This window comes from Cyanistes caeruleus, chromosome 3, assembly GCF_971803275.1.
Source record: "Cyanistes caeruleus chromosome 3, bCyaCae1.hap1.1, whole genome shotgun sequence".
NCBI lineage: Eukaryota > Metazoa > Chordata > Aves > Passeriformes > Paridae > Cyanistes > Cyanistes caeruleus.
In genome coordinates, this window is record NC_141703.1 from 111,599,646 (window position 1) to 111,626,545 (window position 26,900).

At 38.4% G+C, this 26,900-nt stretch overlaps 2 protein-coding genes across 15 annotated transcripts in view; both read right to left on the bottom strand.

Moving 5' to 3' along the window:
• Nucleotides 1–499: 499 nt before the first annotated feature.
• Nucleotides 500–14,394, bottom strand: NSUN3 (NOP2/Sun RNA methyltransferase 3). Its single transcript, XM_086883591.1, has 6 exons — nucleotides 14,290–14,394; nucleotides 13,446–13,549; nucleotides 12,263–12,606; nucleotides 10,828–10,982; nucleotides 10,187–10,308; nucleotides 500–1,136 (listed from the first exon to the last, which is right to left on the bottom strand). Exons 1-6 carry the CDS (start codon nucleotides 14,371–14,373, stop codon nucleotides 866–868), a joined length of 1,080 nt encoding a protein of 359 aa, XP_086739717.1. The 5' UTR covers nucleotides 14,374–14,394; the 3' UTR covers nucleotides 500–865.
• Nucleotides 14,395–16,941: 2,547 nt separating this feature from the next.
• Nucleotides 16,942–26,900, bottom strand: part of ARL13B (ARF like GTPase 13B) — a 33,625-nt gene continuing 23,666 nt past the window's right edge. For 7 of the 14 annotated variants that reach the window (XM_086883580.1, XM_086883581.1, XM_086883583.1 and 4 more), the window contains 6 exons: nucleotides 25,477–25,679; nucleotides 24,385–24,478; nucleotides 23,050–23,266; nucleotides 22,524–22,640; nucleotides 22,011–22,079; nucleotides 16,942–19,083 (listed from right to left, as the gene is read on the bottom strand). In XM_086883580.1, the coding sequence (XP_086739706.1) occupies nucleotides 19,007–19,083; nucleotides 22,011–22,079; nucleotides 22,524–22,640; nucleotides 23,050–23,266; nucleotides 24,385–24,478; nucleotides 25,477–25,679 (777 nt within the window). In that variant the 3' untranslated portion in view covers nucleotides 16,942–19,006. Of the gene's footprint in view, nucleotides 19,084–21,246; nucleotides 21,291–22,010; nucleotides 22,080–22,523; nucleotides 22,641–23,049; nucleotides 23,267–24,384; nucleotides 24,479–25,476; nucleotides 25,680–26,900 lie in introns of all 14 variants that reach the window. The other 7 variants (XM_086883587.1, XM_086883585.1, XM_086883590.1 and 4 more) reach the window with 2 other exon arrangements.

Consider the following 26,900-nt stretch of genomic DNA (forward strand, 5'->3'; position numbering starts at 1 on the left):
GAAGGTGTCCTTACCCACAGAAAGGAAGCTGGAACTTGATAATCTTTAAGGCCCCTTCCAACCCCAACCATTCTGTGATTCTGTGAAATTAATAAATGTACAATGTCACACACCCCTCTTCAAAACAACGTTTTTAAAAACAATGATTATCACCTTCCATCTGGGAGAAAAACCCAGATGGGGATGAAAGGGTTCCACTCTGCTTCAAGACAAGCATAGGCTGGAATACATACACCATTACTCTTTCAATGCGTATTTTTGCAAGCTCAAAATAGAAGAATATTAATAAATTAAAACAACAACAAAAAAAGCTGGTGTTGATCTAAGTGCTGACCTTTGCATCTGTGTAAACAAGACACCTTTGTTTTGTAAGTAAACAGCTTAGCAAATACGAGACCTGTTCTGCCAGTGCTTGAAGATGGCACTGCACATACAAATCAGCTCTTGCAGAAACACAGATTTCTAGATGTGTTTAAAGAGAATGCAGGATTTCCATGACTTCAGACCACTGGAAACCATTTATTTAAAAATATACTGTATTAGAACCAAGTTAGAAAATAAAAAACCAAAACCAGTGCAAAACTCTACCACATTAAGCCTCTATTCTGGAATCCAAATCCCTTTGAAAGCACCACCTTGAAAACAATACAAAGCTCCCCTGATTTCTTCAGGACTTCTCAGACGCCCACAAGCCCAAGCTGGAAGGCACATTCAGTATTTTAAGTTAAAATAAATTAAACTTCTTGCTTCCTTTTGATCAGGAAATTGCATCATACTAATTTCAGTTGCCTTGGACGTGTTCATATGCACACACTATATTTAAATCAATATTAATTTATCATATACTGCTTGTAAACCACCAGCATCAGGTGGGGGACACTTTTTTTAATTTAGCCACGTACATGGGACCCCACGCTCTCCCTTTCTCTGGGAGAACCAGCAGTTCGTGCTGCTGCATTCCAACAAGGAAAGAGAATTCCTGGGAAACACCTCTGGCCATCCCACTTATATCCACAGGCATCACATTCCTGCAGGAGCTCAGGATGAGACTGATCACATCGCTGTTTTCTGCCTTGGAGAGGGTGCACGTGGAATAGACCAAGGACCCACCAGGACGCAGGGCTTTTACAGCAGATCTGCAAAGAACAACAGGAAAAAGGGGAAAAAATCAACATCAAAAGTGACATACTGCTAGTGGGAGAATGTGTAGACTTCTAAATCCAGAGTATAAATAAATCTGACAAAAGTAACATTATGAAAATGTCTTAACTGTATATAATTGACAGTGCAGGAAACCACCCACAACACAATTTTGCTTTTCATTTATTATAGTATTCTCAGTTAGCTGAAGGTATTTTTTACACCACAGTGACAAGTACAAAGCAGCATCTATTCAGAATGTACATCAAGCATTCCTGTGCCCAGCACTGCTGTGAAAATGCTGAAACTGTCCACAGAATGGGTTACCCCACATCAAAAGGGCATCAGCTGGACACTTGGCAAGATGCAAGTGTAAATCTGCAGTAATAGCCTGAATTAATGACTGGGCTGTAATTTTAGAAATATTCCTGATAATTCTGCAACTTATTTAGCAGGTAAGAGGACTTGGGGATGTCACTGAGCCACTGCTTTTCAACCCCATTTTTTAAGGATCATAGATTGTTTGTTTATGTGCCCTTCACTTATTAAACCGTTGACAAATTCTGACTAAACAAAGGCAAAATTGTGGCTTAAAGCCTGAAAACTTCTCAGCTACTGGTGGATGGAGGGGCCAGAGGTTCTTTATCACTTTACCACTGAAACTGAATTTCAATAAACTGCTTATTTCCCCTTACAGCAGATCTGCCAAGTTCTCATTCAGACACATGAAATACAATCTATGAGTATAAAAATGAGATATGCAAGTTATATTCACCTACTCCAAATTACGAGAGTAAGCAGAAAACTCAAAAAATCTTGCACCACAGAAGAGTATTCTTCGAACCTGGTGCTACCACATTTCTAAAAGAGGAAGCTACACAAAAGGTTCATTTGCTATTAAAACACTGAAGATAAATCCCTTTAAATCATATATTTTTGAGCCATTTTTGGCTCAAAGACTGCACTGTTAGCTGATATACAAATGGATATTACAGGGAAATACCACATTAAATACAACTGTTCCCTCAGTAAGATTTCTTTTATTTAATAACAAGAAAATCAGAACAGGTGAATGGTGTAAATGACACTGAATAATCAGAGATTTGTAGATATTACTGACAAAACTGTGCTCACACACCCCCAACAACCCAGGGGAAAAAAATATCCTGGAACAAAAAAAAAGAAGAAAAGAAACAACCATCTCTTGAAACCGGATGAGGTGAGCAGCCCCTAAATACAGAAAGTCTGATTCCAAGTCTAGATAAACACAGACAATGCCATGGAAATAGCAATTCCTCCAGAAACAAGCTGAGGACTTCCCAAGGGTGACAGCTGACCAAAAACAGTGACAATTGAGAAAGGAAAAAAGAAATAAAAAGGAGGGGAAAGATAAGCCCCTTTAACAAAATCGCAACTTTTTGGGAAAATAATCAATAAAGAAAAGCTTCAGCTTTCAAGAAGCATCAAAGCTGATCACAGATCAAAGCTGCTCTGAAAGTCCTGTCCAAAATAGTATGGGAACACCAGGACAAATGACTGCTTCAATCAGGTAAGACCAGGTGAAAACTCCTGAGGATTATACCTAACCTATTTCTCTTGGGAGCATAAACATTACCTTGCTCAATTCTTTTATGAGTCTTGGTTATGGTAATCAGCAACCCAAGTATGTATTTTACTGAAGTGTATGATTTTACTTAGTGTAAAAGGAGAGAGCTCTCTTAACTCATGGTGCTCGAAGAAAAATATGTGTTTAATGCCTCTGTCACATCAGTTTTCCAGAAAAAGATGGAGAGAGTGAGCATATCCAGCCTTAATGAGGGAGCAATTCCAAGTTCAGCCTGCTAAAGGCAAAAATGGGTTACAGTGCACTTAGGTTTTCAGTTTAACTGGGCCTAGCGGACTCATTCGAGGATACTCCAAAAATCAGTTAAACCTATTAATTAGTTAAAACTAGAAGCTTATCTCACACCCCTGAGTAGCTTTTCAAAGCCTGCAGAAACGTTTGAGAATGTTCCTGCCACAGGCTGGTATAGCACAACATTCACACTGCCATCCCAAGAGAGTGAAAGAGAGCAGGTGGAACCCTGACATCCTTCCCAGCTCTCATCTTCTAAACTTCTGCACTTACCAGCAGCCATTTGAATTGCCAGATATTCATCCTGGCATCTCAACACACATTTACTCCTTAGAGGGCTCCAAAAGCAGCAGTTCTGGACCCAAAAGCTGTTCCCACTTCCGTCCAGCTCCTTTCCTTGCTGGCAGCTGCCCATTTAAAAGGGCAGGGCTCACTCATGCTGCTGTGCACCCACATACATGGAATTAACTGCTAAATTAAAGCAAAGCAGGGATGTGCAACCTTCCCTTCTCATGAACACCAAACCAGCAAGAGAGCCTGATGCACTATCTCTCGGCCTCACTCCCATCTGGGGAAATTTAAAATAATGTTTTTCCCCCCATATATTGGATCTTGCTTTTTATCTTTCACGTTAGAACTCAAAGAGAACACAGCTGAAATCTAAATGGGCTCGCATAAAGTCGAGCTGATCTTCAGATTATTATCAGAATCCACCTACATAACTCATTTTTGATAGACTTTCCCCTGCCAGCTACACCTTTTCCATGCATGCAGGAGTGCCAAGCCCTGAGGGCAGCCAGTAAGCTTGGAAATGTTTTAATGTGACAATTGAGATGTACTTTTAGCAGACCTGAGAATTTTACTCAGAGAAGCAGATAATAGCAACCACTTTCCTACCTCTAAGACAGCATTTAGACAAGAGAGAAAATTCTTTTATCATGTGAAGTGGGAAAGGTAAAAGACAGAAAAAGTAGATGTAGCTATAGGTTACAAGACTAAAAGCCTGGACACTTGCTAAATGTCCTTTTCTACCCATAAAGAAATCAAGAACCCCTCAACACAACATTTGCAAGGGCACCAAGCTCCTCCAGCTGAGTCCATCAGAGGGAAGAGCAGCACAGGCCTCTGAAGAAAAACTTGAAAATCTCACCTCAAATGCTCCCCCATGTCTAAACCTCAACTTGTGAATCTTTACTGGCCCGTGACCCATAAAGGTCAGCCTGCTCAGTGCAGCTCTCTTTATTTTGAACCTAAACCACGAATTAAAACACCTGATGAGAATTGCTTCAGGCAGCAAGGTTAATCAATGTATCTATCCATCTTGTCAAGTGCAGCAACAGTTGTTTCAGTGCCTGTGCTCAAAGTCAAGGCCCGCCAGCCCTGATTAAACCCTGCTAGGCTTTTGATAAACCCGCAGGGAACTGCAAAATTCCAAGTGAGGGAGTGCTGGGCTCAAAGTCACACAGGGTGACACTGAGCTGGGCCAGCAGAGGCAGGGAGTTTGGTCCTCTCCTCATCAGCAGCACAAAGACTGCATTCAGGAGAGGATTTGATCATCAGAGAATTGTTCCAAGTAAATTTAAAGAAACTTCCTCTCTAATCACTGAAGGAAAACAAGCTCATCCAAGGGATAGGTTGGAGATAAAGCATAACAGTCCTACTAATGACAGGACCATCTAAGTCAAATACAGAATGATTAAGATGCCAAAATATTTTTTCACCTTCCTCTTATTACAATGCCCTGTTTAACAAAACACACAATATTTAAAGGTAGTTAATCTGCAGTTATTTTTCTCTTGGTGGAACACATGACACTTGTGTTTATTAAAGAGCTAAAACTTCCAGCTGAAATAAAGATCTAGTTAATGTCATAATGTGATTTCAGGTACATGTATCTTCTGTAATGAATTTCACGTGTTTACAGGCACTACCACTGCAAGGTTTCATGCTTCACACGAAGATACACCAGAACACATGATAGATCACACACCATGTGTGATACACATTTTAACATTTTCATGAGTTCACACAGAACACATTAAAAGCCCTGGAAACTTCTTCTGGAGCCTTTTTCTGTCCATCTCATTCAACAAGTTCTGTAAAAAAAATTAACACATGCAGATTGCTCACCTCCTTTTTTTAAATGAGATTTTACAGCATTAGAAAAAAAAAAAAAGTAAAAAATATTTTTATTTTTGCAGGTTGTGTCTTTGGGTACAGGTTCATATTGTACTGTGGAAGTCAGAGATACAACAGATGCCTTAATCTGTCCTAATTCCCTGTATCACAGGAGTACCAGAAAAGACTTTTTAAAGAAATATATTATTTCAAAGCTCTTTTTTTTTTTTTTAGTTTATTTCTCAAGACTTGCTAAATAAGGGAAAACAAAACAGCATTACTGTTTTAATATCTCAGGAGAAAAAAAATGATCATGCTAGAGCCACAAGACAAACCCAAAAAACTCTTCCATGCAACTAAAATGTAGCTAGCCAGGACCTAGAAAGGATTTTTCCCACAGACAGAGAAAAGTCTTGGTGTCTCAAACATCCTTTTAAAAATAGGCAGACACAAAAATATGTATTTCACACTATAGGCAGCATCTGCATGTCCAGCCTAGACTCCTGTGCTTGGGTTTATGCTGCATGCCATGGGAAGGGGGAGCATTAATTATGTTAATCACTAGACCATTTTCAGTATTAAAGTGAAAAGATGACACAGTTTTAGGGCAATTTTAAACTAACACAACACTTCAACAGTGCCATCTTTTGGCAATGACAACGTATTTCTGCTCAACAAGGCAAGATAATGTCTCACCAGAATATAAAAAATGCCAATTCTATTCTTCTCCTTGACTTAAAATATCCACATTACGTTTCACCTCTCAGAAGACTCCAGACACTTTGTGGCAATATGGCCTGTGTGCCTGTTAAAGGTTTTGCTTCTATTTATTTCAAACTAGAAAAAATGATGAAGAAAATCCTTCTGTGTCAAAATACCAATTTTTTTAATACTTTGTGATGGGCAGTGACAGTAGTTCATGCACTCCCTCTGCTCCTCTCTAAGTAAGCTTTGCTCTTGTGGAGAAACACTGCAGCCCAAAATAACAGGAGAATCATTAAAATCAACTGCCTTTTTCAACACTAAATTGAATTATAAATAAAAGGAAACACAGGCATCAAAACCCCCTCAACTAAACAACCAAAATCCACAAACCCAAAAAAACCCCAGTCTATGCTACTCTAGACAAAAATTGTCCCAAAAATCCTGATAAGCAATGTTTCTATTGCAGATAACTCTAAATTATTCTAAAAAAGAGACCAAACGACCAGCTATATTTATTGATCTTTCTCCTTTAATGCATGGTGACTTCTGGAATACTCATCCTGTTCAAACAGGGATATGAGACAGCCCAGAAGGGAGAATAAAGACCTTGGAAGCCCACTAAAGAGAACTTTAGGGTTAGTGGTTATCCTCACAGCTCATAAAACACACAGAGAAAGGATTGAAGGTGGAATTAAAGCAAAATGTGCTTGAATTCAAATATGTGATCCCAAAAAGCTGTTGAGTAGCTTATTTGTTTAGTCATATGGTAATTTATATATTCAATAAACCTGGCTTTGCAACATATCCTAAGGGACTTGATCCATAAGTTATTCACAGGGTGCTGCCACACTTAAAATCAGGAACCATTTATTTTAACATCTGTGATGAACAACATCAGTGGCACAGCACTCACTCTTTGTGAAGGAATTCCAACCAACCATGTAAAACCTCCAACAACCCAATCCAAAGTGTTTTTGTGGAATGGCACAACACAAACACACACAAAATATTCAGCTTTTTGTACGACAGAAGGTGGCTAAAGAATCCTGCCATCCACAAAACCCACAGAAGATTTGTTGGTCCAACGGTTGGAACTCTCAAAAATTTCTAGTGGAGCTATTGAGAAGATGGTTTTGGACAATAAAAGGATTAACTGGGCAGCTACAGAGGATCAAAAGGAAAAATTCCAGTGGGATGAGCAGAAGATGTGATGAAGCAATTCTCAGCACAACTTACTCCACATAGCAGAAATGGTACACTGGTGACATATGCTAAATGTATGATTTTATATTTATAAACACAATTTTTGCCTTCACTCTATAACCACAAAAAAGCCCAGCTAAGAGCACACAATTCCTCTCCTGTGGAAAACTCCACAATCCAGTGAAAATTGAGAGCTGTTTAATTACTCAGAGATGCTGTGTATAGAAGAGTTCCAGCAGTCTGAATGCCCTTGCTGAGTTTTCTAAATTGTATTCTGTTACATTTCTTTTCTGCTGAGCCCTAACACGAGTTCCTTTCAGCTGCAGAAACCAGTCTAAGAATAATTACAACATCCATTACAGTTTAACCACTACATAATTGGGCATTCAAGCTTAGCCCAAAATTTAATTTCTCTCTGAGAACCGGTAACATTGGTAAATTTGCTTTTGGGAACCACTGTATTTTCTGTTAGCATTTAGCATCAGGAAATGAATATTCCTTTTTTTTTTTTTTTCACTTTGCGATTTGTTTTCTGCATAAACACTCCAAATAATAACAAGATTTGCAGTGTGTTCTTGGATTAGAGCACTCAGCAGGGATGCTTTGGTTTGGGTATGAGCAATCATTACAATCTCAATTTCCCTCAAATCAGTGGTGCCCTCACTGCTTAGAACATTTGCTGTTCAGCATATATATCACTTATTTACATTTCAGATTTTAAGCAGGCTGCAGGAGGAAGGTTGCTGGAACAGTTTCTTCCAGATCTCCATTCTCTGAAGCCTCTATGTACTTAATTAATTACATTGTATTGCAAATCCTACTTTTCCTTCCTTAACTTCCCTCTTTGATGACCCCAGCTTCCTCCAAAACAGATCCATAAAAACAAATTAGAGGTGAAGCATTCCCTTAATTAAGGAGGGAATTTCAGAATTTAGGCTGTTGCTTGAGAGAAATAAAAACAGAACTCCACTTTGCCATTCATTCTACTCGTTTTTATGATACACTTAATCCTCCTGCTAAACTGAAACAATGCTTGGTCCCTCGAGCCTCACCTTTAAATCACAGGATGGTTTGGGTTGGAAGGGACCTAATGATCATCATTTCCAAACCCCTGCCAAGGGCAGGACACCTTCCACTGTCCCAGGCTGCTCTAAGCCCTGTTCATCCTGGCCTTGGACACTTCCAGGGATCCAGGGGCAGACACAGCTTCTCTGGGCACCCTGTGCCAGGGCCTGCCCACCTTCACAGTCAGGAATTTTTTCCCACTATCCCATCTAAACCCACTCCCTCTCAGTTTGAAGCCACTCCCCTTGTCCTGTCACTCCCTGCTCTTATCATGTATTTCTTACATTACTCTCAACACAACTGCTGGGATTCAGCCTTACACTTGTTTTTGTTTACAAATACAGGAACCAAGGGCAGGAACACCTGGGAGCATAAGGCACCAGGTAACCTGAACCAATGAACCAGAGAGCCCTGCATGAGCTGGCTGCTGTAAAAAGCAGTGCAGCTGGATTCATGGAGGCTCAGCCATCCTGAATACTACAAGAAGTACTACAGAAGAGATTCAAACTCAACTTTTTCTTTATAATTACGCACTCCAGTCATAAAACACAGGCTTGAATAGGGAAGCAATCCAGAATTTTAGTTCTAATGCACTTGTCATGAACCATTCAGCCTTTTCTGATCTTGCTTTATCATTTCCTTTTTTCCCGTTCACGTGGGATCTGACATGTCTTTAGAACTTCATTCTAAAGTGATCAGGTAAAGAGAACAGTAACCAGCCATACTTCAAATATTTTACCCAATAACCCAATCAATAACTCTTATATCCTTTAGCAATAACCCTTTTAATCCAATAACGCTTACAAATTCTAACTCTTGAAAGTAACCATCCTTTTGCTACAATTTATAAAGGTATTTTGTCTTTACAAGTTCTTATTACTGTTTCTAAAGTAAAGAATATTTTCAACAGAAAGTTCTCTCTCTATTTAGGAATAATTCAATTAAATCTGATTTGAGCTGACAGGATTTTTTTTTTTTATTTTTTTAAAAAAAAAGGTTTCTGCTGTCATGAGTTCTCCAGGATTACAATGTGGAATGATTTATGCAAATTCTCAAAATTTCTCTGCATGATGTATGTCTCCTTTTGCTACGGGTTCACAAATTGGATTTTCTATGTCAGATATTGAAAAGGGAAAACTGAAACAGGTCAGTGTTTTAAATGTGATTGATTTCTTCAAAGGAAATGGATGACATGATGCATTACTGCAATAAGATCCTCATATTCCTGTTATAAATCACAGGCTTCTGCCAGGCCTTTTTCAACTGGAAGTCTTGCAAAACTATCTTGAACTGCAATGGGAACTTTCCATAAAAATTTTCCTTTTTTTTTAATAATAAAAAATTATTTGATTATTTTTCCCTCAATTTGCTTTGACAGATGGACTTCAGGCATGACTGTTACTCCACAAATAACATTCAAGTTTAGAAGGTTTTATTGAAAAGTCACTCTTTCCTTTGCCCCCATGAAAAAAAAAACTGTGCAGTTTGAAATGCTTCACAAGTGCCAACCCATGGCTGGTAGCATTAAAATGTGTAATACACAACAGCCTGACTTTGGGTTATTGGGGAGATATTCTCAAAAATAAACAATCCTCTCTTTCCCCCACCAAACCTCACATTCTTTTACTTTTTTCACCCTGTCAGTTAGGCCTGGGAGCCTTTCTGTGCTACAAACAATCAGTATGGAATATATCTAAACCCATTTTAGCTGTATCCACCTAAAATATTTTGATTTTACAACAGACTGCTGTGAGTCATCTGCAAATGGACATTTCTGTGAATTAAAGTGAGTAAAGTGAATAAAGTGAGTTAAGAGGACAAAGGCCTCACTGCTGGTATCACCCACAGAGATTTCCACATCCTCATAATCTCAGACCCACTGGTTATTCTAAACAGCATCACAATCACATATTCCTGACATTATTTTCAGAGAAGGAATCCTGAGTTCATTTATTAAATCTTGACCCCATGTAATTTTTATTAATTACAGGAAGTCCTCAAAATAAATAAGATTAATTACAATTAATTATCAAAATAATTAAGGTTACTAACTTTTTAAACTTAAAATAAACTAAAAAAATAACTTTTTGAACTTCTCACCTTAGAAGCTGGAATTGCAGGGAGGACAACTCCTTCCTTTGCATGAGCCTGAGCACAGCCTGCTGAGGGTCAGCAGAGAAGAGCCAACTTCTGTCATTTGAACAAGGAGCATCAACCAGTACCTGAACAATTAATAAAATCAAATTTTAAAAATGTCAACAAAGATGGTCACTCTTTAAACACCATGTGCCAAAATATATTCAATTTTCTTTTGCAAATATTGCCAAAACTTTACTTTCCATTTTGGGGGTGAAATGATGCCATTACTATTTTCAGATGTTTTTATGGGGTTAGCAGGTGGGGAGATAAAAAATTAGTGCTCTGAAAGGAAGATCTACCTGAGCAGCTCCCTCTTGTTCTCCTCCCTTTCCTAATTACACATCATGCAAAGATTACAGCTACAAGGTCTTCAGACTTCCATACCAAGGATGAATGCCCAACATCATCCAACACAGGAATAAATGCACAAAAAGCTTCATAAAGTGTTTTCTCTGCAAATCCTGTACGTGAGTTTATTCCCTTGATAGGTCAGGTATTTTCATGGGGGTCCAGGAAAACAAAACAAAAATACTAAAAAGACAGCAGCATAGGAAGAAGAAGAATCAGAATTCAGAAATACAATTTGCCAATAATAATGTTACCTTGTCATAAAATTCAGGCTGAAGATCTCCAATCTGTCTACCATCCAGTTTAGAGACTGTTATCAAGTTGATCACAGGATCTGGGATGAAGGATTCTATTGTCTGCTCCAACCATCTTGACCTCAAATCATCATATTCGTTACAGTGAAAATGACCTTAGAAAATTAAGGAAAAAAAAAACAAACAAACAAAAAAAGAGAAGTAAACTTCAGAAGAGAATTCTTTATAATTTATTTTTTCTTATGTTTTTACAAATGCCAGGAGCTAGACCCCTTTCAGAAATTCTACTGCATTGCCATGACTATCATGGAGTTTATACCTTATGTGCCTGTGTTATTACACTTTTTAGAATACTACTGAATTTTTATACACCTAAATAAATTTCTACACGCTCCTACAGAGCAAACCCTAAATATTTACTAGCAAATTCTTCTGTAGCAATAGATTTCCAGAATAAAACAAACTTTAATCAAGACCCATATCCAAAGAGTGAGTGCCTTCCTGGGCTCCCTGAGCTACCAACTAAATGAAGTGCATGCCCCATATTATTATTAAACTGCCTTTTAAATAAATAAATCATCAATTTTCTGTATCTTAAGGTACATCTCAGCATTCACTGAGTTATATTAAGAATCAAATTCTTCACACCTTCCATTCTAAGCAACAGTTTAGAACAGCTCAGAAGCAGACAGAGGGTGTTGGGTTTTTTTTTTCCTTAAACCTTCTAAAAGGACAATTCCTATTTAATTTACTTCATTAGCATCACCTCATTCCTCTAGAAGAGGGAGGGAAACCAGTTGCAATCAGCTGCTGCAGGTGGTTATAGTAGTGCCCTCATCAGCAGGAGCATAAGGTGCTGTGAACAGTTTGAAACAATTATTATCCAAGCCAGCAAATAAACTTGGAAACAGCACTCACAGCTTGCTTTAACTCCTTGGCCCAAGCTGCTGCTTGCCTCCTAAAGACTCCGATCATCTCAGAATCCTTCTCCAACCAATTCCTTACCATAAACCTTCTCCCTTTGCCCAGATCTTGCACATTTCATTTCTTATGTTCTGCTTTACATCTGCATACTTAAATTTACCTGTACTATTTGCACAGCACTGAAAAATGAGGCAGCAGAGGAAAAGAAAAAATAAAATAAAAAAGGACAAGCATTCTAAGATTGCTGATTACTTACATCCCTGTGCTAACAAATTGACATGGCTTTAAGTAACTTCTGGACAGGTAACAGTGGAGAAAAAAGTCCACACTGCTACCCCACTTCTGCCTGTCACTCTGCAGTAACCTATGTTAAAGTAAGAACTGCATTTTCAGTCCTCTTTTAGGCAAACAGATTTCATAAGACCCTTATCAAACAGCATTGAACTAGGTGGAATACAAATTGTTGTTTGGTTTTTTTTTTCCTCCACCAGCACCTGTCTCCCTCCATTACCTGGACAGGCACACTGCAGGATAGCTACAGATTTTCCCCCTGGTGCAGCACAGAGATCCAGAACATCTTCCCCATCCTTCACCTCCAAGGCCAGCACGGGCAGCAGCGAGGCAGCATTCAGCAGGTAATACTCCTTCAGTCTGCCAGGCTGGTGTTTCTGTGCAGGGAATCTGCCAGGAGCTGTCCTGGTGTAACACCTGAAGGCTGCTGGGAGGTAGGGCAGAGCTGCTGGGAAGGCAGCATGATATCCCTGCTCAGCCAGGCTGCTCTCCAGGCCGGGGCTGTGGCTGAACCTGTTCAGCAGCACGGCGTGCTGCCAGCACCACGGCGAGGTCAGCACATCTCTAGGGTGAAAAGGGAAAAGCTGTTCAATAAACCATCAAATAAAACAGTGTAGGAAGCCATAAGTTACAACCTCACCATTGGATAATTCTGGAGTAGTCAGAAATTAATCATTTTGGTTAGGAAAGTATGCAGGAAAATAATTTTAATAGGAAATCAAGTCACTGTTTTTTTCTAGTTATTGCATTTAAAACCCCAATTTCTTCTGCAACAAGGAATTCTTTATTTTCCTTATTTTATCTAGAAGATATAAATGAAGCATAACACTCTTCCTGATTATAAAGCACCTCCCTAGGGACAAAGAAAAACTGTAATATTAGTTGCAACCAACAAGAATAATCACACAGACATTGGCTTTACAATGCTCATTCCAGCCAACACTAAAATGCCATTTTCACAAGTGTTCTTTTTTACATTTTATGTTCTGCAAACACTGGCCCAGTAAAACTTAATTCAACAGATGTTTTTGGAAGGGAGACAGCAGTGCATGTGATAGAAACATGCTTGTTTGGATTTCAGTTTGCTCTTTCAGGCCTTTCTTACATGGATTTCCCCCCTTTCTGTTTGAATTATTATTAGTAATTTTTCATTTAATCTAAAAGAAATATTCTTCAGGAGTATTCAGTGCCTAAAGCAGAAAAACACATTGATCCAAACTAAGAGTTTTTAAGTTGACTCAATTAAATTAATGCTATGCATCTATGACTTTTGTTTTTTAATAATGAGGTTCTTTAGCAGCTGCGTGGTCAAGACCCAAATTACGTGACAGCCTTTGCCATACATGTCATTATTAATTCAATTCCTTCTCTCCCCTTCCTTCCATGTCCCCAAAGCCACAGACCTGACAGTGCTCCATGCCTCTCCCAGCTCTGCCGTGTACTGCTTCTCAAAGTGATCCAGAACCACCTGACAGATCTGCTTCTGGAGCTTCCCTTTTTTCTCCAGCTTCAGAGAAAGGAAGAAAAAAGAAAAGTAGTAAAGCCAAATTAAACCCTCTCTAGTTCTCACTAGAATGAATAAGAAACATTTTTCTAATGACCTCAACTTGGTATCGGTGATATTAGAATGCCCAAATATTAAGACCACATCCTCATGTGATCAAGATGAAACAGACATTTCAGAGAGTGAAAGTTAAACTATAGCACACAGTTTTCCTCCCTGCTCGGCTGGTTAATAAGTACCCCTCAATAGCCACTGTGCTGATAATCCAGAGGCTCTGGTAATCTGGGCCTCTGATGGAGTTTAACCTTCGAAAGGAAGGGAAAGAGCTTTTGGTTTCTGAGCAAACCCCAGGGGCAAACGCTGAATTTCCCTCCCTCAGGGCACCCAGCTGCCGTCCCGTCCCACCGCGCCGGCCCAGAGGCGGCCCAGGGACAGGGAGGGAGCTGGGGCACCGGGGCCGGCTGTGGGGCCGGCAGTTCTCTCTGTGTGCCGGAACAGCTGCCCGCAGGAGGTACACAAACCCCGGGGACACTCGGTGCTGTGGCGGAGGCAGCGGGGAGCGCACACGGAACGGGCGGGCTCTACCGCACGCTCTGCCCGCGCAGGAAGCGGCCGGGGCCCTCCTGCCGCGCTTCCGCCCGGCCCCGGCTCCAGCTCCGACCCGGGCTCCAGCCCCGGCTCCAGCTCTGACCCCGGCTCCATCCCCAGCCCCAGCCCCGGCTCCAGCCCCGGCCCCAGCTCACCCGGCCCAGGTCCGGCCCGGCCGCCCGGCCCGGCCGCAGCGCGGCCCCAGCGCGGCAGGCGAGCGGCAGCGCCGGGCCCCGCATGGCCCGAGCTCCCCGGGCGGGCCGGCAGCGCCGCGGCCCGGCCCCCGCTCTCGTTCCAGCGTGCACGGCTGGGAATGAGAGTTTTTCACAGCGCCACAGAACGTGAAGGGGAAGGAAGGGACCTTAAAGAGCAGCTGGTCCCAGCCACCTCGGCCAGGGTGGGGACACAAACCCCCTAGAGGATGCTCAAGTCCCCATCGAGCCTGGCTTTGAACACTGCCGCGTCTGAGGCATCCCACAACTTCTCTGGGCACCTTGTTCCCGTGTCTCACAGTAAAAAAAAAAAACAAAAAAACAACAAAAAACCAAAAAGCCCACTTCCTAATTCTATTTATTTATTACAATTTTTATTTTTTTACCGTGGGAGGCTGACCTGCCGTTCCGACCCCTCTGCCTCACCAGTAGAGAAAAAGCAGAGAAAAGGCTCTCACTTAATCGATTTACAGAAGTGATCCTCATCCCAGCGCCTGCTGGAGGCTCTGATGACATCCACACCCCCCGCACCATCAGGCCTCTGCTCGTGCCTTCTCACCAGACCTTTATTCCTGTCTGGCCCAGGCTTTGGGGTGCTGCTCAGCTCATCTGCAGCACACCGGAGATCAGCTCCAGTTTAACCCGCTGCTACTGCCGTGAAAAACTGCCGGAGGCTTGAGAACTATTCTCAGAAACCTCTCACACACACTTTCAGATAAAACACTCTGGGGATAGGAATCAGGGGGACCACTGTACCCCAGTTCAGCAGCACAAAAATCTGAGGCTGCTCTCTTGTGATCCCTTCATCTGGACAAAACTCGAGACCTGCAAACTGCTCCTCCAAGGAAGGACATCCCACTGTGTTGGACATCGCCTGCTGCAACCAGTGTCCCAGCAAAATAAATCCCCACACACCCTCCCTTTCTTGCCCATTGGTCAGCTTTTGCTAAGAACAAGCCCTGTGGAAGCAGCAAAACTGTTTAAGAGTAGTTTTAATTAAAGCTTCTGCAGGCTGAACGCAGCCTCTGAAACCCAGACTGGAAAGCAGTGCAAAGGTAATGGCAGGAGTGCTATCGTATGGATAAATATTTGAGTTTCAGGCACCAGCTAATGAAGACTTAAGTGTTTTTGCTCACATCATGCAGATTAGCATCAGGCTTGAAAGCTTATTTAAAATGCTTCTATCAGGGCTGTGACAAAGGGCCTGGAGGCAAAACAGAGACCTCAAACACGAAGGAAACCTGAAAGGCATTATGCTAAGTGAATTTTACCAACAGAACAAAACTGGTATAAATAGTAGTTCTCTGCGGTTGTAATTCTGCCAGGGCCCGTACCATACCAGAAAATATGCACAAGAATTGAATTTTACTGTACTAATAAAACAAAGGTTGCTGAATGAGTCACCTTCCCCATAATCTATGGCTGTATTCCACTGTATGACAGATGGTGCCATCGGTGTTACTGTGTCTGAAACCAGATTTGCACCAAAGCAAAGAAAGGACTCCAGTTCATCAGCCCCGCCACAATCACAGCCAAACTGCAAACAGCAAAAATGCATCTTGTATCTCTCTCATGTCCTACTGCAGATAAACTTATCTCAAATTACATTTACAACAGGCTCCATTACTTATTCCATTTACGAATCCATCTATTGAAATACTGGTGGGTATGTTCTAGTCAAAATAGTAAACTGTTTCAAATTTAATGAATCCCAGGTGCCACAAAGCTAATGTGATGGCAAAATTACTGGGTAGCATCCTGAAGTTAGAGTAGTAAACTTTCCACCAAAATACTGGAATATATTACTGAAAATACTGCTTGAATCTTAATTAAAGGGAAAAAATTCTACATTGTTTACTTTGTTACGATCCATCAATCCTTTCCAATCTCACATCAGAGACCTAATGGGCACCAAATATGTCTATTTTTAATAATTTTGATTTTAATAATTTTTTATTTTAAAACCTTTAAAATCTATGAGTAAGGTCTTTCTGTGAATTCTAGGATGTAACTAAAAGGGTTGTTACCTGAACAATGTATTTTGAAGCACTGAGTCTCACATTAATTCGGTTAATGAACATTACTATTCATTCTCAGAATATACTTACCTTTAAAATATTTTGTCTAAAATGTATTTAAGATGTTACACATAGATAATGCAAAATGTTCTGCTTAAATAGTGAATTCCTGTGTTCTTCCCACTCCTGTATTTAAATACAAATACCCCTAGCTGCATGCACTGATGATGTGAAGCTATGATGAGAAAAGTGATGATTTGAAAGTGATGCTATGGATGAGAAAAAGTCTGACAAAGTCTAACTTGTGCTCTCAGTTTACAGCTGCACAACTTTTATCTCTCAAACATTAAGTGCACTATCAAGCCTCTTTATAGATATACATGCACACCAAACTTATTGCCAATCTATCAGTGCATTCTAAATTTGATTGCATTTCTCCTGCAAAAATGTGCAAAGATTGTGTCTATAAGGTATCTATCTCATACATTGTAGAAATGTGAGACTTGTAGCCCTTAAATATTTTATGTCTAGACTTACCCCCCAAAAATTGTAAATTTATGGTAATACAGGCAACATGTTGATGTTTTGCATTAGTTTTATTCTATATATAAATGTCATCTTGAGCAAATAAAAAGTCATAGCAGTATAAATAGCTGAAAAAAACCCCACCACAGTAAATAATTACAAAGCATATTAATAAAATAAAAACTTATAAAACATTTTTGAGTACTTTGGTCACATACTGATAAAATTTATTTTAAAAGCAAAAATCAAAAATGATACATGTGTCCACACACACAACACACAGTTCATATATAAGCATCAACATACTAGTTTCTCAAATTTTGTTACCACAGCAGTATTTAGCTTAATTTTTAATAAAGACTTCCATGACTTTATTTTAGGAAAGAGAAAACAAAAGGGTAATACATTCCTATAAATTGAAGCGGTAAAAAAGTAAGCCTGAAAAAGTAGAGCCTTTAAGCCAAAAACTTAAGTGGTAACAGAGCTAGTGTTAGCAAAGTTGAGATTGCACATATAAAATTTTTGTGCAACCTCCCCTCCACTTAGTATTGTGTTGTCTGAAGGGAAAATGACCAAATCCTGAGAATAATCCAACAGAATCGTGTTACAGTATTAGAATACAACAAAAGTATTCTTATGCTGGTAGTCACATAGAAATAGTTTCCTCCTTTCTCTAAACTAGCAAGCATAGAGGAATAAACCTCTCCACCAAACTTAGTACCCTTAAGACTGATTCCACCTTACTCTTTTAAAATCTTAATAATTTCATTTTAGTATGGCAGATGTTTGTGCAACTCCTTGCTGCAAAGGGCGTATGGCAAAGATTTCCAGTACCAAAAAAGTGCTGAACATGTAACACACCACATTGTTCCAACATCAAAACTCCTTTGGTAAAACCACATTATTGACAACAGAGCATAATATAAAATTATCAAACACTGCTTCTCCAAAAAAACCTCCTGAATGGACACTTCATTCTGTCATTAAATGGCAGAACAATGAACCTTTACAAATACACCACTGGTTGTCTCCAATGTAACAGTAAAAACATTAAACAGGAATATAGCAAATTGTAAATCTTCTTGTTTAGCTATCACTTGTATGTGACTTCCAACACATTATATGGAAGTGTTATCTAAATCCTTAAAAAACTGGGGTTTCTTTAGTATGCAAGATGGTATTTTAGTATTATTGAGATTAAAACCTGTGGGAGGTCATCTGCATACTGGTTGATTCAGTTTCCCATCAAAAATGATGATTTAATTAGTGCAAATTTCCCACTATGTACAATTTTCTTGTTTGTTGTAGTAGACAATACAGTATTTGACTATTTTTTTTTTCCCAGAATTTATTACCTATGTCAAACTCAGTTAACAAAACAAAGAAAACAACGGATAAGAAAACTTCCAGACAGTTCAAACAGCATTATTTTGTATAAAATACATTTATTTTAAATTTTTTTATCTTACCCTCTGCTTTAGATTGCCAGAAATATGAAATATGTAATGTAATACCTAAGAAAAGTTATTGGTACTGTAAGATAAATGTAAGAGTCAAACACATTTTATTTTTATGCACTTGACTATCAGCTTTCTAATGCTCCCTAGGTATCATTTTATTGGTAGTATAGGTACATTTACCTATCTTACCTACTTTATTAGTTTGTAGGTACACCATTCCACACAAACTTTCAACTCATTTTATAAAAAGGTAGAAAAATATATTCAATATTTGTTTAACCTTTCTACATTCACCCTATCATACAGGAATCTTACAAAATGCTTTAGAATCATTTATTCCCTGAAAAAATGCCAACACCTGCACAGCACCTGAAGAAAGGTCTCGGTGGGAATGTACAATCCAGTATTGTAGGATCTTGAAGGTGTTTTTCTTCAGGTTTATAGCCATGTCTTTTCACAAGTAAACCAAATAAATCCTGAAGAGCTGGTGATGTGAAAAGTAAATGATAAAGTCTGACCACCTAAGTACAACAGGATGAACTCCATGTTGAGCTGTCCCATGCTGATAAAATGTCATTTACAAAAATTTCCTTCAAGGGTAAAAAAAAATGATAGGATTTTTAAATTATGTTTTTTAAAATTCTCTTTGTGCTCCAGTTAAGCAATGACATCATGGGTATCACTGTTGGGTCTCTGGCGTAGAGTCAGTGGGGGCAGAGGCTTTCCATAGAAATCTGTGGAAGAAATCCCAGAGCAGAAAAACACATCAGTCTGTCACCTACTACCTTCCTGGCTCAAAGAATGTTTACTAGATTCTTGTTTCCTTAATGAAAGCCAGGTATTCCATGAGTTTAGAGCTAATTCCTACAAGCACACTTTCAGACCTAGGGCTAATGAATGTCTAGAGATGGATTGGCCAAACGAGGGTTTAATTACATTTTGTTATACGTGCATCAGCATTTGCAAGATCAAGCCCAAAGGGGATCTTGTAAACATCCCTGAAAATAGGAAAGGAGAAATCCAAAGTGTACAAATAACTGAAAAAATGAAGCACTGAAATTTGTATGTTGCTGTAGTCAAGGCTGCACTGTAATATAGTTTTCAATGACAGTAAAACTGTGCAGAATCAAAAATTTTGGGACTGTTTATGGATGGCATTTGTCTTGGAAGCTAAAATAACTTTCTAAAATAACTATTTCAGAATTTTTAGATAAAACTGCAACTTTTCCTTTCGTCAGTACAAGAATTTAAAGTGGTAAAACTGTACAACACAAAGTTACTAAGTACATCAGGAGAGAGTGACAAGTGTTCACAAACATTTGTAATGGATATAAAATAAAAAACCCATGCAGACTGGAACATGCAAAGCACTTCACAAGCAAAATCATATGGAAGATGGTAAGAGGAAAGAGATAGAAATCAAGAAACATGAAAGCAGCTTTTTGAAGCATTCAAATCCCTTTTTTTTTTTTATACAGACCACCTCTTCCCCAACAAAGCCTTGATGGCCTGCCAACACAAAATTCAGCTTTAATAAATCATCATTTTCAAAGAAGAATATATTCCACTTGTTCTACAGATGCAGTAACTTCTCTTAAAATTGCATTCCTGAGCTAACAAACTGAACTGCACTACTTTAAGCATATGTGGACCTGTTTGTAGGATCAAGGTTTTAATTATCCTTACATTTAATCAGCAAGATAAGAACACTTTTATATTATTGTCATAAATATTTTGATTTCAATAGCACTAAATACAGCAGCAAGAAAACTGCAACAAATAATTCTAAGGTCAGTGAAAATCTGTCCAGTGGATGGTTTTATTCACCCATTTTTTGAGGACTGGCAGAGCACTTTAGGACTGGCAGAGAATTTTACCTCCTATAATGAAAGAGGTTTAATATTTCTGCAAATGCATCCTCCACTGACAATAAACAGGTACTCATCACCTTGTGTTGTGCCAAAATTATTAGCGTGACTGGAAAAAATACAGTCTTTAGTGAATGTAAGTAATCAAAAAGTGTAATTACAAAGTTTGAATGTCTGAAAAAACTTTTAAACCCACCTTTGAATTTTGGGCAGGGCTGGGGGAAGGCAAACAAAAATCAACAGTGATTTATTTCTCTGCTGAAGTGACAACCAAAAATAAGTTGATTTTCAGAAAGATGCAATTTAGGCGTTATGGTAAAAAAAGAATCCAAGTTAGGCTCCACTGGTCTTAGGCAAACTCTGAGTTTCCAGTCAGGAGCAGGTTCTCAGTATGCAAAATTGGTAAGAATTCATTGAGAAACACTGTTGTGTGAGAGAAAATGGGCAAGGCCAGATGGGAAATTAAATCAGTGCAAGATGGACTTATCAGTGCTGGGTTAACAGGGGAACTCAGTGATCCTAAGGGTACTTTCCAATCTCAATAATTCCCCTCTCAAACTGACAGAGTTAAAGCCCCACAGCTGCTTTAAGCAAAAGAAATAAATAAATGATGTTTTTGGAAATCAGGACCTAACTAAAGGTTTGACAGTGCTGGGTGAAGAACTCTTTTCATTTATAAATAGTCCTTTCCTAATAGCTGTTTCCTTGCTAGGATTTATAAGTGTGAATCTTGTGAGTGGTTCAAAATTCCTGAAGAAAAGAATAAATCTCCCAAAGAGTAGGCAATGCCTTGAATTCAGCTGTAAATTCTGAGTACTTAAAGTTTGCTCTTACACCTCTGGTCAAGAAATTTCCCTACCAATTTGCCATTGTTAACTTCCAAAATTATTTAATAATTATACTTATTTTACAAATTAACACTTAGCTTAAGCAGTTTTTTTCCTTTGTCCCACCCATGCTCTTCCTACAGAATGCAACACTTCCCTTAGGCACAGATAAAAATTGAGTTCCTTTTCTTCCCCTCCCTACCTCTTCATCTGGCTTTCCTTTCTTGTCGACTTCTTTCTACTTGCCTTTAAAAAAAAGAGCAAGATGGGTTTACAGTTAAAATTACAAATCACATTTTAAGCAGATGAATTTCATTCCTGTGAGAAATAAATATTTTGGGTTTAGAAATCTTATTTCCCCTTCAGGCATCTTTTGGTTCTCTGGCAGAAAAGCTCCTTGTTCTTGTGTTCCAGATGTCTCCAAATTCACTTTTCAAAATTTGAAAAATAAAAATGTAATAAAAATGAAGAAGCTATAATCTCAAATTCAGGAAAAAAATGTAATACCAACATATGAAAAAACAGTCTTCCACAATCTTCCAAAAATAGAAAATAGTCATTACTGAAGCAAGAAATCAAGACTCTTCAATATTTCCAGTTAAAAATTTTCATTTTAAATGCAGTATGTATTTGGACTCTTCAAGTAACTGTCCCCATTACTCTTTGGAATGTGTCACTTTATAATTTTTAGGTGCAAATAACTTCAGATCATTAACAACTTCTGACACCCCATGCCACTTTAAAGTTTATGAGGGAATTGGAGAGAACTCATTGTTTCTCCTAATAAAAAAATCAGACTTGAAAAAATCAAAAAGATGCTTTCTACTAAGCAAAAGAAAAAGCTTTTGGTCAATGAAACATGGAATTCAGAAATGAAAAACAGATGAAGAATGAAGTGAACATAGAAGTGAATGGACAATGGAGAATGGTTTAAAAAGGTACAAAACCCCGAATACTTTCAATTACCAGGATGATGTGTTTCACCAAGAGGCTCAAGTTTTCGAAGTCTATTAAGTTTGGGAGTTCCCCATCCAACTAAAGGAAAACAAAAACTGTCAGAGCATTCCATAACTGCACTGGATTATTCTGAGCTGTACAGACACCACATCTCCTTGGGAGAAATCAAAGCATTTAGAAATGCCAAGCTATGCATTACACTGCATCCATGCTGAAAAATGATGAAATACTTAAAATAGAAACTGATCCACCTTAAAAATATTGATATTTTTAATCACTTCAGTGAGTAATCAAGTTTCTGGCTCTTTTTTTGGGAAAATTATATTTTCTCCCATGGAATAAGCTAAGTCAATATCATGAAGCTCATATCATGAAGTGGGAAACTGCATCAAAGATTTTCTAGAGAGAAGTTTAGTAGCTCTTCTTTGTATGAAGACCAGTCAAGTTTCATAATTCACAAGTGAGACTTTCAAAGGATTACCAACCACAAATTGAGACATCAACTATTGTTTTTATACTTACCTGGTGGAAGAGCTGGTGGTGGTGTAGGATTCTTGGGAAGAGAGTCCTCTGCATTAACAGGTTCTACTCTGTGGCCCCTTTTTAATTTTGGTTTTTTACTTTTTTTCTTACTGTTATCTACATCCAACAGAAATAAAACATTACATATCCTACAGTTACATTCAGGTAATATCCTACATCAGATTCTAATACAATTGTTGGGGAGAGACATCAGTTTTCAGTCCAAACTTAGACATAAAATTATGGGAAATGTAAATCATACAACAGTTTGCCATAGAAAATAAACTGTGGGCCTAAAATATTGGCAAATACAGGTCACACAATATTTTGCTATAAGAAAATAAACTGTGGGCATAAAATATATGCAAACTCTATGTTTCCATGAAGAAATTCAACTTATATAACCTATTCCTGCATTTTTCTGTTTCCAATAGATGACATTGGTATGTGGTATAATGGCAATATGGACAGAAGGAAGAAGCATGTGAAAAATCACATGAAATTATTTAACAGGCAGCAGTTTTACCTGAGTCAAGGCATTCTGAGGCTTGTTGGTCACTCTCTTCTGCATGCTGCAAAAGCTGGGCAGTTGTAGAGTTGCACCTTTCCAACCTGCTGTCATTTGTGTTTTGGCTACTGCTACTTGATATGTGGTCCTGCTCTGCTTGAGAATTCAAGACAATTGCAGCCTTTTCAGTCTCCAACTTCTGCCTCTTCTTTTCCTTTTCCAGCTGTTTTTCATTCTAACAAAATGGACAAGATTTTTTTTTTAATGACTTCAAATGCTGTAAACTGGCTAGTAAGACAGGAAGGTTATTAAAAAATGAAAATATTCCCTCAATATCCTACATTTAGCATAGAATTTATTTTCAAATAGATGAAGAAATTAAATTTCCAATATCCTACCCAGAGGAAGGGAGGGGGAATCATAAAACAGAAGGATCTTTAGACTTATTGCCTGTTCTCTTGTTTTACTATTGGTTCTATTAAAAAAAAAAACAAAACTATCTTCTACTTTCTTTCCCCTCAATTATTTTTTTTAATGAGTTACTTAAAAAAAATACAGATGCACAGAGCCTAAGTCTTCAGAAAATGCCATCCCAGTTTGGATAAACACCTGTTGTGGCACACAACCACAATGACAGGCTGCTTCACAATTTTCTGCAATATTCACAGCTGCACCTTTATTTTCTTGCTTTTGATGTTATTGCTCAATGGATTATTGTGCATGTAGCTGCCTTGACATGTGCTGTGGATATGGGTGCTTTTGTCTTGGAGAAAAGCAAATGTTTGAATTACTTGCTGGAAAAGTTCACATGTGTCTTTAGATTGTGTTATCTCCAGGCAACTGAATAAAAAAATATGAACTCAGAAACGTAGGTTGAGGGAACTTTAATATATGAATGTGATTTTCATATTTCAAAATTAATAAAAATTCTCAAGAGTCTATTTTCAACTGAAAAGAGGTTATGCTCACAAATCTGAAAAACTGAAGAAGTCAGGCATGTTTCAAATGACTCACCACATCACTAAAACATTTCAGAAGAAACTAATAGACCTTGAATATTTTCCACTTCTGAATCCCAGGAGTTTCATTATGAAATGTTTTCAGTCATGTGTTTATATTTATACTGTGTCTACAAAAGTTTTGTTGGCCAATCAATAATAGAGGTTTTCTTATCACAAAAACATTGATTCAACACACTGAATACAAGGCTGTCAAGATTAAAATAAGAGTTAAAAAAAGTGCTGTGCAGACAGACTTAGAACAACTCTTTCAAATGACCATTTTTCTCACTGCCTCTCAGACATCTGTTAGTGGTAGTGCTAAACAGATCCAGATTTCCACATATTATCCTACCTCAGAGATTACAGCAGATATAGGCTGGAAGGGGTTTCCACGTTTCCCAGGCTCAGGATCTTCCTCCTCAGGTGCATTTCCTTCTTCTTTTTCCCTTTGGCATTGTTGGTGGGTTTATGTTGTTTCAGTGGTTTTGGTGTTTGGTTTTGAGGGTATTTTTTTGGGGCAAGGGGAGGGGAAAGAGGGAGAATGAATAAAGAATTATGGAGAAACCATAAATTTTATAGAGAACAATGTCAACCCTCCCCAATACACCTCTTAGTGTGGCATAAACCCAACACAACCCAACATGGTCAAGAGGTTTTGTGTGTGTAGAGACACATAGTAGATTAGGAGAAAACCAATTTTTTTAGAAATTTGTGAAACATATGAAGACCATGCCAAGTTCCAGCTGTTTAAAATGTACTTTACTAATTTACTAGCTGATTTAAACCAAAACAGCCAGAATATAGTCCAAGACACTTCCCAGATACTTCACACAGTAACTGAGACTCAAAATTCTCTGCCTATATAAGGCAGAGGACAATAGTGCTCAGCAAATATCTTAGGAATGCCCCAGTAAAATGATTAATATCAGTTTTTCATAGGCACCACAACAGGCTGCTAAAGACCAGAAAAACCTCTGGAGGGGAGTAATCACTTATCCTGCTTCCCCTCAGTGTATCATCTTTAGTTCCTCCATGACTCACCTGTTGGATATCGTGAAGTTTATTATGCATAGTATTAAATAAATTTTCATATCTAGTCTTTGGTAATTCACATATGGGTTACAGAATCTAACTTAATACTTTATTTTAGAAGGTAACTTCAGATTAAATTACAGGAATTATTTTTTAGGCCAGCCTTCTGTGAAGTCGTATTAGTAAGGCCAAATTTATTCCACAATTACCTTTCAATTCTCATTCACAGTACATTTCCAGCATGCAATAAATCAAATAAAGGGGATGAAGAGGCAAAAGCTTCAAGAAAGATTCTTGGCTTGTAAGCTTTAAATCCAGGATAGCCTGGTTCCCATAAGAACTAGGCACAGGAATGAACCAAATATCTTAGAGAAGGGAGGAAGAGATGGAGTAGGAATCACAGGCAAAATACCTCTGCTCCCGTATCCTCCTGACTCGCTCAGCTCGTTCCAGTTTCTTCTGTTCCTCAAGTGCTTTTTGCTCTGCTGTGTCTCTCTGGATGCGCTCATGTAAGGCATCAAAATCCTTTGCTATGATATGGAGGAGCCAAAATAACCCCTTTTTTATTGATTTATCAATTTTTTTTCCATAGCCCATGACTGCTGAGCAAGGTTCCTGTAAATATGCGGAGAAGGAGGGAAAAAATATTTGTGGTTCAGACCACATTCCTTGACTGGAAACAAGAAGTTAGCTGAACAATTACTGTTTACTGTGAAGCTTCTAAAACACTGATAAATATGGGTTATAAATAGTCCATGCTAGATTTATCAATCAAAATGGAAAAATCTGAGATGAAAGAGAATCAGCTTTGCTTCAGTTCATGAAAAAAATTCAACATGTTCATAAGCACTTAGGGGATAAATAAAATCTCCTGTGAATTTGTCAGAAAAGCTGTCAAACCAATTCAATTTTTTGTACCAGAACAGGCACTGTACCTCGCCTGGAGTAAAACTTTTTGTCATTATACTCTCAGCAGCAAGTGAGAGAAACATGATCTAGGCAAAGCTGTTGGAAGTGACAGGCAAACCTCATCGAGAAAATAGTTCTGAAATAGTTATGAAAACACATCTGGTAAGAAAACACTGAAGGGCCAAGAGTGCTTCTCTTGAGATTAAAACACTTCAGGGAAATAGAATAATAGCTTTCAAAAACATAAGGTGAAACTGCAAATAGGAAAAGAATAATTTCCTCTTAATTTTTCATTTCAGGAGGACAAGCTTTAACTGGGACAAAAGAGATGGGGCTTAATCCAGGCTTAAAACATGGAGAAGATATCCTGTCAAGATCTCCTGGGAACTCTTTTCCAGAATGTTTTGGAGCACTGTGTGTGTCTCTTAAAACATTCTCTGAGTAACAATTGAATAGATCCAGCTATGTGTATGACATGTAGAGATGATATTTCATGCTGATCGTGTTCAGGATTTGTGTTTATGAAGAGACCAACTCTCCAATGCCAACATCTGAAAAACTCTCAGTGCTCTGTCCATCTGACAAGCATTTAAATGGCACCACAGTCAGATATGGAATGTGCAATTTATGACAGAAAAAAAATAATTCTGACCAGTTATGTTTAAATTAATGTTCAAATATGAGTCCTTTTCACTATGGAACCCTGCTAAAACCTCCAGCAGGACCTACTCAGAAAGGAGATGTACGGAAGATGGATACAACTTGTTTCTTTCAGGAAACAAAGATTAAACCCTGGCCAGCACAGGGACAATGTTCTCAGCTTCCATCAAGATCATTGTTACTGCAGTTTGGTCACAAAATATAAAAATATAGAAATATGGAATACACAGACATATTAAATAAGAAAAAGAAGAAGGCCATTCTCAC